This window comes from Schistocerca nitens, chromosome 5 (assembly GCF_023898315.1).
Source record: "Schistocerca nitens isolate TAMUIC-IGC-003100 chromosome 5, iqSchNite1.1, whole genome shotgun sequence".
NCBI lineage: Eukaryota > Metazoa > Arthropoda > Insecta > Orthoptera > Acrididae > Schistocerca > Schistocerca nitens.
The window spans coordinates 512,639,397-512,651,541 of NC_064618.1; the positions used below are offsets into that span (position 1 = coordinate 512,639,397).

Genomic DNA, 12,145 nt, shown 5'->3' on the forward strand with positions numbered 1-12,145 from the left:
TTTTAATCTGCCAAGAAGTTTCAAAAGGGAAATCACATGACTGCTTTGTGGCACAATTTTCCTAGTCTGGTGCAATTCCACATGCACATTGGATACCTTCCACATCCTAGCAGCAACCTGATTATAGTATACCTATTCTCTTTTTAAAAATATGTTTCTCACTAAGCCAAAACCCATAGTTCCTATATTTAGATTTTGTTGATCACTTCTGCTTTATAGAGAGTGGTCAGAAACAGTCTGAAAAGCTTGTAACGGTGTTGCAAGAAATGTTGCATGGAGAAGTAATTGTTAAAAAAAAATTCAATACCCTGCACCATTTTCAAATTAATTAACACTGAAGTTAGCCAATCACATCATTGCGCCCACTGTCTGCTCAGATTCAAGCAGCCCATTTGAGACTGTGTCGTCAAATGTGTTCTCTGTCTGGATTCCTACAACTGAAAAAGAGAGGGATACAAAAACTGGACATGGGTCGGTAGTAAGGCTCATACGCAAGACAAAGGTTGAGCAGTATATGTATAAGCTTCATTCAAACGAAACCTGGTCAGTGCGTCTAACTTTGCCTTACACGTAAGGTGGCACCACGTAACTGCAGGTATGTGGTGCCATCTATTGGTAGAGAGACTGACACCTGCGCACCATTTGATGTTGCATAGCAACAGTGTGGTTTCACGGCGAAGAGGAGATGACCACACAAGTTATCGACCACTACCGAACATACAGGAGAGTAAGCAGGAACAACAAGGAGTGATTTGATTTTTGGCAGTGGAGGGAGTTAGGCTGTCAAATGTATCAACGGGTGAAGGCTGTGTACGATGAGTACAATCTCAGTCATTCAAGTGTTGTGGAATGGCGCAAACGATTCCTTGAGGGGCGCGAGTCACTGGAAGATGATGCGCATCCTGGTCAGGCTCATCAGTTGTGGTAGTGAATGCTTTAGTCTTGGATAACAGCAGTATCACTGTAGACGAGATCCATTGGTTACTGGGTATTAGCATGGGCACACACCATAATCCATGAACACTTAAACTTCTGAAAAATCTGTGCACAATGGGTTCCCCACCAACTGACTGCTGAACAGCGCGATACTCGAATGGCGCTGTCTTTGAGTCATCTGCAACATTATCATGAGGAGGAATACAGCTTTCTCTCGCATATTGTCACAGGTGAAACATGGTATCACCATCTTGAACTGGAAAGCAAGCGTCAGAGCAAGCAGTGGAAATATGCGACTTCACCACCTCCAAAGAAATCAAAGGCCATGCACACCAGTTCTGGTAAGGTCATGATGTCCTCCTTTTTTGACCACAAGGGCCCATTGCTTGTCAAGTTCCTGGAACAGGGTACCACCATCAATGCCCAGTGATATCAAGCCACTTTACAGAATCTTGGATGAACCACTAAGTCGAAACGCCAAGGCAAGTTGTCGAATAGTGTCATCCTCCTGCATGATAATGTCCGCCCACACATGGCCAATGCCATGAAGACAACATTGCAGCAGTTTCAGTGGGAAACTGCTGGAACATCCATCGTGTGACTTTCTTACGCTTGGACCTCTAAAACAAGCTATTCGCGGACATCGATTCGCAACGCATGACGAAGTGTGTGACTGAGTCCAGGCCTGGATCCGACAGCAGCCTACTAGCTTCTTCAAGGATGGAATCGACCAGCTAGTGTCGCAATGGGATAAATGTGCCAACAGTTTTGGCCACTATTTTTGAGTATGTGTACTGTGTATAACTACATTTTTGAGTTAACAAAATCATTAGTGTTACTTTACACTAGTGACTGGGTTTAATTTGAATGCCCCTTCAATGCTAATTAACTCAGAAATGGCACAATATATCAATTTTTTTTTCTTAACAATTATTTCTCAGCATAACCTACCCTGCAACAATCTTACAAGCTTTTCAGACTGTTTCTGAACACCCCCAATATTAATCAACCTTTATCCCGTGGCTTTGCCCACATACACATTCGACACACATATTGAATACACCTCCCCCCCTCCCCTCCCCCCTCTGTGTGCACCTCTTCCCACCTCTGTCTGTCCATTTCACCCTCACACCTCCCTCCCTCCCCCCCCCTCCCCCAACGGCTCTGTCCCTGTCAATCACTGCCTTTATCCATCTCGACCTGTTCCTGCCATGCTCATCAGTACATGTAGCCCCTGCAATACAGTTCAATAAAGCAGACCAATAATACTCCCACAACACACCTGCGGGGCCCAGAAAACCATTTCTTGCTCCTGCAAAGAATGGTTGGTTTGACAGGCAGTTCCCATACAACATGCCCCTTAAATTAGCTGACTGAGAATGCCCGCACTGACACACCCAAGTGTCACTCATCACTGCCGCACTTCTGCATCTTGTCCCAGCTCAGCTCTTCTGCTGTTCTTACACACTCTTCTGCTGTCACCAGCAACCATCAACTCTTATTTAATGTCACATGATTTCTATTTATGAAGTTAACATCTCTGAGAGCAACCTGACCTGCTGCGAAAACTAGCAAATTCTACCAATGGTGAATTAATCACTTGTTTAGAACAGTCATAATACAAAGTGCAACTCTCACTGGAAAAAGCAATTCCCTACACCACAGAGTTGCCCTGCCTAATCTCTGTACTGAAGGAAACTATAGCCCCCAAGGGTACACAGACCCTGGTGTGTAACTGTGTATGATTAACCCAATATTGGTTGTGCTTACATATGTGCAAACTGCTTATACACAGGATGGCTCACCTAAAACTTGCACTGCAAATATTGCGTAAGTGGAAAGTGCTATTGACGTGTGGTTTTCACAGAATAGATTGGTAGTCAGGGGCTTGTACCGTTAGCCAATTAACATACTGTAAAAATACTTTAAAAGTCTATTTTTTATGTGAACATACACTTTTTAAATGGAACAATATCTATTGATATTTACAGAAAAGTACGGTAAATTAGAATGTCAGTGATGTTTGTTGCAGGATTCTAGTGGGAATCGTTTATGAGATATTGTATTTCGAAAAGTTCCCACACTAACACTTGTACAATACCTGTGGTAGCACACACTAAAGAACAACATAAGTGCATACACTAGTTATGTGGATTCTGACCAAAAACAACAACTGATCATCAAAAGTTGTGTTCAAAATGACCACTGGCAGTGGAAATACACGCTTCCAGTCCGGCATGGAATGACTGCTGCACACATGCTAGCATTTCAGTGGAGATGTCCAAGCAATCTACAGTAATGCATTGTTGCACATCATCAGAGGTATTTCTTTAAAGTCAGTACCGCCATTAGTGCCATTATCAAGTGTAATGTTATACAGTGCCTAAGATGGCATACTGTCATATTTAAAATAAATATTACATAAGTTTTTAAAATAAATGTAACACTGCAAATAAAAAAAACAGTCTAATGGCGGTACTGACTTCAAAGAAATATATTATGACTGTGGCTCCACATTATGAAAAAATTATCATCAGAGGTAATTGGTATGTCTTTGTAGACAGCATCTTTCAGTTTTCCCCACAGATAAAAGTCTACAGGAATGGGCCTGCCACGGTACAGATCCTCTATGTCCACTCCAATGATTTGGAAACAATTTATGAAGACATGCTGTAGTACTTCATGTACTATGGGCTGATCATCCATCATGTTAACACCATAGATTCATCCTAGTCTGCAGAGGAACATCATCTAGCATCTGTGGAAGATGGTGCATTAGAAGGCTGAAATACTTATGCACGTTCAGTGTTTCGTCTATGAAATGTGAGCTGATGAAGCACTATCCCACACCACACATTTGCATCCCATGGAGTCTTACGTTTCACCCGACGAAGCCAATGTGCATTGTCAACAGACCAATAGAGCGTGTGTCAATAGTTTACCAGACCATGGTATGTAAATGTGGCTTCATCACTAAGTAAGATACATGATGCATCTGGAGTATTCCTTGTTAATACCCATGTGCAGAAGCTAACACAATTCTCCTACTCAGTTCCATGCAGTTCTTGATAGAGAGAGATATGATAGGTATATAAACTATGTCAATGAAGAATGCACAGGACACTTGCCTGCCTCATGCCACTTCCTTATGCGATTGTGTGAGATCTAATGTGCAGGTCAACTGCAACAGCAGCAACAACTTTAATTTCCCCTTCTTCTGTCATCACTTACTCCCTTCAGTGAAGTTGTCTAGTTGTTACTCTACTACTTTTACATAACAGGTTGAAAAGGTTGACAAATAACTGCCACGATTGGTGACAGCTATTGGAATACCTTCCCGCATACACCATAAAAGAACAAATTGCATTCTTCCTACACTCTCCATATACCATGAGCTTGTCAGCTTTTCCTGCATTGGTAAATCCCATGGTCCACTCATGATCTATAGCTCGGATTGTTGCACATTAACTGACTATCAAGGCGCGGTGTACTCGAGGAACACATAAGAACACTGTAAGCAAACGCAAAAATACTGTACCTAGCAACTATGCAGTTTGAGTGGCACAAACATGATATTTTTTAAACAACTCACATTCAAATCCTGCACAAACACCACTGACATTTTAATTTGCTGTACTTTCAGTTTGTTTATGTCACTGGGCATTGTTCCATTTAAAAATTGTTTTTGCATAAAAATACACTTTCTATGTATTATTACAATATTTTCATTGGCTAACAATACAAGCCCTGACTACCAATCCACCCAGTGAAAACAGCACATTAGTGGCAATTTCCCTTTCTGCAATATTTGGGATGCAAGATTTAAGTGATTCACTCTATATATGTTACTGGGACAAATGTAAAAGATTTGTAAAATGTGACACCAAATTTCAATTTTTCCATGTATGTCAGCAGTTGTATTTGAAAGGTATATTTTCATTGAATAGTTTATTTTGGGACCTTACTCTCTAACATATGCTTATCTCTGTTAAGGACCAGACTGTGCTGCATTACCTTCATGAACAAGCACCATTTCACTTGTGTACCAATTTGAGAAATAGGTATGCTTAAAACAACATACACAGTAAGGAAGAAGTCTAAGCATTATCTTATCTACTTATCCCCATCCTCCCACAGTAATGGGAGTTATCATTTTTTCTGTATGATATGTTTACCTTCTGTGTCCTTGACTGTACATAATGCTTATACACAGGTACCTAGAGATGTTCTACTAATTTCATATTTGTATTAACTTTAGGCTAGCTGACGACTTTTATTTCTCCATAAATGTGCTCCCTACAATGTCCCATTGCTGAAGAGATCAGTTCTATGTATTCCTTATTCAGGATTGGTGCTTGTGAATATGAGTAACTAGAGGAGTTTATCATCGCTATTATGAGATCGGCAGTAGAAAATGTCGGTTAAGTTCTGAAGATAAGATTGATCATTTTGCTACACTTTCCTAGACATAAAAGAGATCAGTCTAATGCTCACTTGTTTTCATAACCTAATTTGAAGTAGTTAATGTAGTACCTAATAAAGTACTGTAAGTATATAGCTATTTAGACACCTTAGCATTTGACAATGTAATGAATTAAGTAAATTTAGTTTATGCCAATTTCTCACAGTTCCCAGGAAGATATATAAACCATGTAACTTTAATTTTGTTATTGCTATTCTTAAAGCAACAATATGTTGTCACTTCATCCTCAAAGCAAACCAGAGCAAACCACTGCAATTAATCTTAATTTATAACTAAACAGTATCAACTAAAAATTTTAAATTATAATGTTCCATAGCTCCCACTCACCTGTAGGATGAAAATGTAGACCTTCCTAGTTACTGTGCTCACACTAGTCACACGAGCTTCAGCTCAGCTTCATGTGCCTACCAGCCAGTACCAGCTTGGCGGTTACTCTGTCCTGTCTCCTGCCTCTTTCGCGCGTCGTGCCACAGCCATCGCTTATCAGAAGGTCGATCACATAAACGTTACTGCTATTGTTACGTTTGTGGCCTTCAAAAATTGCATAATGTAATGTAATCTCTTTAAATTTTTCTTCTTCTTTAATAATCCCCCCCCTTAGTTATAAACCTCCAGTCATAAGCAAAATCACCATGTCACATGAATCTTTGTGAAGAGGGAAGATTGTGCAGCATACAATTATTATTAAGTATTGTAACATCCTCAGTATTTTCGATCTTTCTTCTGAGGCTGTGGGAGGGAGGCGAGGGCCCATGCACACTACCACCAGTGCTGATGCTGCGGTGTCAATCCTGATGTTGCAGGATTCCGAAATGACCAATGAGCTTTCACCAATCAGACAGGGCGAGTTTTACCTCTAGCTGCCCTGGGACGCAACTCGCTCTCTCTGTTACTGGCCTTGGTAATAGTCAGATTGACCTTGGAGAGACTTAAGTTTTTTGCAGTGCCTTCCCATATATAGGACCTCTACATCACTTCTTTCCAATAAATCACTTCTGCATCATTTATACCTTCATCTTATTAGCCTCAAATACACAGCCCATCCTGTCGTCTGCACCCCTAGCTTAGCCATTCCGTACAGAGATTATCCACATGAATACTAAAAGGGATCTAAAAATTTCAGATATCTGATAAATTACACAAATCTAAAGGCTATCAATTCAACGAAATATCTAGGAATAACAATAACAAACAACTTAAATTGGAACGATCATGTAGATAATATTGCGGAGAAAAGGAACCAAAGACTGTATTTTATTTGTAGAACACTTCCAAGATGCAACAAATCCACTAAAGGGACTGCTACCGTATTACTGTGCGGTAGGGGATCCTTACCAGACCGGACTGACGGACAACACTGAAGAAGTTCAAAAAAGGATGGCTTGTTTTGTATTATCACAAAACAGGGGAGAGAGCATCATGGAAATGATACACAAATTGGAGTGGCAACCATTAAAACCAAGCTTTTTTTGTTGCAGTGAGGTATTTCACAAAATTTCAATATACAACTTTTTTCTTCAAATGCGTAAATATTTTGTTGATGCCCACTTACAAAAGGAACATCAAAATAAAATAGGAGAAATCATCATAATAAAAAAGAAGAAATTTAAAAGTTTGGTTTTCCAATGCACTGTTTGAGAATGGAACAGTAGAAAATAGTGTGAAAGTGGTAATTAACCTTTTGCCAGGCACTTAAGTGTGAATTGCAAGAATAGTCATGTCGATGTAGACTGCCAGATCCTGAATACTTGCCTTCTTAGCACTAAGTAATTATCATGTGTTTGGGTTCATCAACCAGTCATTCTAGTGAATCTTTTTCAAATAGATTTTTGGCATCAGTAAAACAATAACATTTGTAGTGATGCAATGGAGAAGACTAACTGCACTGTAAATATTCCGAGACTAAAATAATTTCTGACTACAACTCACAATTTTGGGGAAAAACACATGAAGATCATAGATTGAGACAGCTGTTGATAACATCAACCATCTTTTCTTGAATTTGAGACCAGTGTCTAAGAAATAAGCTAACTCAGTTGCTGCATAAAAAACATTTTCTGAGAAACAACATTTCATATTGAAAGGATATTATACAGTAATTTTTAACAAGGAAAACCTGGATAGGATTGTTTCATTTGGTAAAAATTATATGTAGGGTCTTTTTTAGCAATTCATCTTACTTCTACTTTTATGGGACACTGCATTCTTACACTAAATTAATTAGTCTAAAGCCCTGTGACTTTTTCAGTTATGAAGGGCACTGACACACACTGCTGACAACCCTCAAACCGAACACTGAACCGCAACATTGAATTCTGCATGAAACCACAAAGGAATCAAGTTATCAGTATATCTATGAGTATTTGTGGAAAGAAACAATGTACTGGCTGTAAATGAATTTTTTAATAAAAATGTTATGTTTAACATTTAAGAGTACAACTGCAACTTTGTCTTTTATTGATGAAAAGAACTCAGCAACATTCAACAATTGTTTAATGCACTTGATTTAGGCAAGCACTAAAAATTCCTAGTGATCAATTCACAGCAGGGAACTAGTTATAAAATCCAAAAATTAAATTTAGGAGAACACATTTGCCATGCATACCTTGTAACACTTCCTGGAGAAGTATTTTTAGAATCAATCATTGGTGTGCCAGAAGAGGTTTCTGTTGTTGTCGAATGAGTCATTCCCTCAGCAACATCACACTGAAATACAACAAGAGCACACTTCTAAATAAAAAATGATGTTGCATCAGTAACAGTACATGCATCCCAAAACAAGCACCGATCCTTCATGTCCTTGGCCATGAACATTGCTTCTCCTAGGGATAAGTAACTGTTTTACCTGCTAATTAATGCTCATACATTATGTATTTCCTACTGACTCATAAACATTTTATTATGATGATAACAGAATATCTGTAACTGTAAATACACAGCAGCAGTAACAGACCATTACCTATCTCACAACTGAAGCGCTAAGAATAACAGTCATAATGGAGGAAAATGTTGTCAGTTATCAGTTTCCTATTTTTCTACTTTTTGCTCCTGTCTCGTATGCTTGCCTTTCATATCCTTCATGCCAAATTTGTACACTCTATAAATCATCAATGTTTCTCATGTCGTCTTTTACTGGTCCACTTCTTTTTATTCATAATATTAACTCAGGCAAAGGTAGGAATGATCATATCAGGATGGCAATAAGAACTGTGTTGTCATCTGAGGCACTGGTCTTGGGATAAAAAGTTTAATCCGGTCATGCAGTAAATCAGGCTGACGACAGGAACAACTGAATAGAAACAATCAACTCACTCGGTTGTAGTTTTATGTATTGGTTGAATTATTCAATCATTTCTTTTGAGTGAAACGAGTCTATGGGAGCAACCAAATGAAAACAGTCAACAGCACCTGGTGCATTCAGTGCTGAGCAGAAACATTAAATTGTTTTGTCACAGTTAAATCATTACAGGGAGGCTACTCAAACTTGAAAAAATCCCTGTCAATTCAAGGTACTGGCTGGAAGATGGTGTCATAAGAAGCTCCTGGTAAATTAACAGTGAGCAGGAGGAGGATACCACAACAACGATTTTCATTTCCTCCTAGCTGAGACATGCTGGACATAAGTAGTAGTTTAAGTGTAGTTTTTAAACATTGATAATTAAAAAGGAATAATATTCATATAAATAACACACTTTGAAATATAAAGCATTTTAGAGTTTGTTATTTATAAAACTCAGTAAAATTAAACATTTGAAACACTAGGTTGGAATATCAACAATTAAGGTAGACAGCTACTTACCATAAAGATTACACGTTAAGTTGCAGACAGGCATAATTAAAAGACACTTACACGTTAGCTTCTCACCACAGCCTTCATCAGAAAAAGAAAGATAAACACACACACATTCATTCACAAGCAAGCTCACCTAACACACACATAACTGTCATCTCCAAGAGTTCGGACCAGAATCTTTTCCTTACACCGCCAATAAAATTAAATATCAGTGCCAAGTTAAAACACAGAATTCCCCGAGATTTTATGAAATTACCTGAAACTTCCCTGATTTTTCCTGGTAAAATGTAATTTGTTGGGAATTCCAGGTTTTCCATAAGAATCACCACCCTGCATTATTGGAGACTGCACTGTGTTATAGCACATCATGACTGTTACTGCCATTCTGATGTTTTGTTTTAAATGAGTACCAGTAAGTAGCTTTTAGTTTAGTTTTCTTAACAGTGAAATTTATGTAAAGCTGAAACACTCAGTGGTGTGGGAATGGAAGAAATTATACTAGTGGATAAAAAGCGATCCTCAAGATAAATTCAATGTTATATACTGAATCTGCAAGAATGATTCATACCATGAAAATAAATTAATTACAGAAATTCAAAGAAAGTTAACATATTATGATAAAAATTTCTCACTAAAAACACTTCCGATAAATGACAGTATATGATTAAAAACCAAGTGATTAGGTCATAAAATGATTTAAAAAATTGTTTTTTATATGCTTTACATTTATGTCACCTCAGCTTTTAATGAAATAGAATTGTTGGTGATGGGTGTCATCCAGTGGGAAAAGATTTCAATAAATTTAAATAAAAAGTAATTGTTTATTTATTTAAACTTAAATTTATTATTTAGTACCAGGTATTAATCTTTTAAAACTAACCAAAAAAATCATATTCATGCCTTTAGAGCAAAAAATGCACATTTAAGGAAATAAATAGAAATATTTTGAAAACATGTCATTTTTTAGAAAATATACTTATTATTCACCTCTCCTAAAATATGTTATTTGTCACTAAAATGTTGGCAACCCTAGTTTTGGATCATGTATAACCGAAATGGCTAAAAGATATTTAAATGAAATCACCATCAACAGAACAGGCTCTGCTAATGGTATACCACGCATTCCACATCGCTGACAACAGGTTCTACAGAACGATGGTGACTACTTTGAAGGACAGTAACAGGTGCAAACATGTAACTCTTTTGTATCAGTTGTGAATAAATAGTTGTCACTATTTAAGTTCCAACCCTTGTATAACAGCAACAGCTGTCAGAAGCTTGTGTCAAGTCAGCTGTCATTTTAAGTGAAGCCAGTCAAACCTGGTGAATGAGTGAAAACTATCATACAGCTGACATGACCGCAGAGACTAGTTTCATTTGACTAAAAAAGAACCAACTGAATGAAAAAAATATCAGTTGGCCAGTTGATTGTCTTATCTCTAAATAAGGTGCCAAGGTCATAATTACTGTGCAATAGAGCATGCTTTTCAACAGGGCAGTGTATGACCGGTGCAACACATCAGCAGGTATACTGTGACAAGCATCTGTGATGGGTTACTGACATGATCTATACTGGACAGCAGTGAGAGGACAAGGATTATAAAGGAAAAGGAGAGAAGTAAAAAGACTGTGTGTGATGGAGGAATGAGGGCTGTGTAGTTTTGGAATGGGAACAGAGAAGGGGCTGGATGGGAGAGGACAATGACTAATGAAGTTTGAGGCCAGGAGGGTTACAGGAACAAGGATATATTGTAGGGAAAGTACCCACCTGTGCAATTCAGAAAAGCTGGTGTTTGTGGGAAGGATTCATATGGCAAATGCTGTGAAGCAGTCATTGAAATGAAGGATGTCATGTTTGGCAGCATGCTCAGCAACAGGATGGTTCACTTGTTTCTTGGTCAAAGTTTGTCAGTGGCCATTCATGCGGACAGACAGCTTGTTGATTGTCATGCCTACATAGAATGCAGCACAGTGGTTGCAGCTTAGCTTGTAGATCATATGACTGGTGTCACAGGTAGCCCCGCCTTTGATGGGATAGGTGATGTTAGTGACCGGACTGGAGTAGGTGGTGGTGGGACTGCACACAGCTGCCCTACCCTCTCTCCACCTCGTCCCTCCGTGCTCCCCAACACCACATCACTGTCCACCACACCTACCTTACTAGCCCTCCCCCTCCCCGCCCCAGCCTCCTCCTTACCACCAGCCAGTTGCCACTGGTCTGCTGCTCGCAGTGTAGCCTCAATTGGCTGAGACTGCAGTCGTGTGTGTGAGAGAGAGTTGCATATGTGTGTGTTTCGCATCTAATTCTGAAGAAGGTCTTACTGGCCAAAAGCTATTATTTGTGACAGTTTTTTTGTTGTGCTTATCTGCGACTCAGCGTCTCCACTATATGGTGAGTAGCAACTTTTCTTTTTCACAAAAGCGTTAAAACGATGTTACACTGCAGTGTAACACAGTTTTGCTTGAAATATTGTGTCTTAATTACAGTGTCACATGCATTCCAACTGTTCATTACGTTTCTTGTTACACCACAATATATCTGAAGTATTTTTCAAGTGATTTATGCTAATATTGGGAGAGAACTGGAAACCGTGAGCTAGAGTCCAAGAGTGCGCCTTGTGGATGGCTCCCTGTAGGTGCTGCCCAGCAACACCAGTACTGGCGGAGCAGTACGAAATGCAAAAGCCGTCTGCATACAGAGAAGGTGAGATGGACGGCCCTATTGCTGCTGCTGCTGCTAGACCATTAATGGCCACTAAAAATAGAGATACACTCAATTTGGCTAAAAATCAGGAGTGGACCTCGGAGACCCACTCGTATAATGTGCAAGGATATGATGTCGCCAGGTCGTGTCACGTGCTTCTCATTAATCACAAAAGACTGTGACCAGGTGTTGGCATCTGGAAAAGGCTGTTCGGATGACATACTTGAGG

General features: G+C 39.1%; 1 protein-coding gene across 3 annotated transcripts in view; it reads right to left on the reverse strand.

Moving 5' to 3' along the window:
* Positions 1-12,145, reverse strand: part of LOC126259193 (TP53-binding protein 1-like) — a 359,964-nt gene that overhangs the window by 161,104 nt on the left and 186,715 nt on the right. For all 3 annotated transcript variants that reach the window (XM_049955782.1, XM_049955783.1, XM_049955781.1), the window contains one exon: positions 8,025-8,125. In XM_049955782.1, coding sequence (XP_049811739.1) covers positions 8,025-8,125 — 101 coding nt within the window. The remainder of the gene's footprint in view (positions 1-8,024; positions 8,126-12,145) is intronic.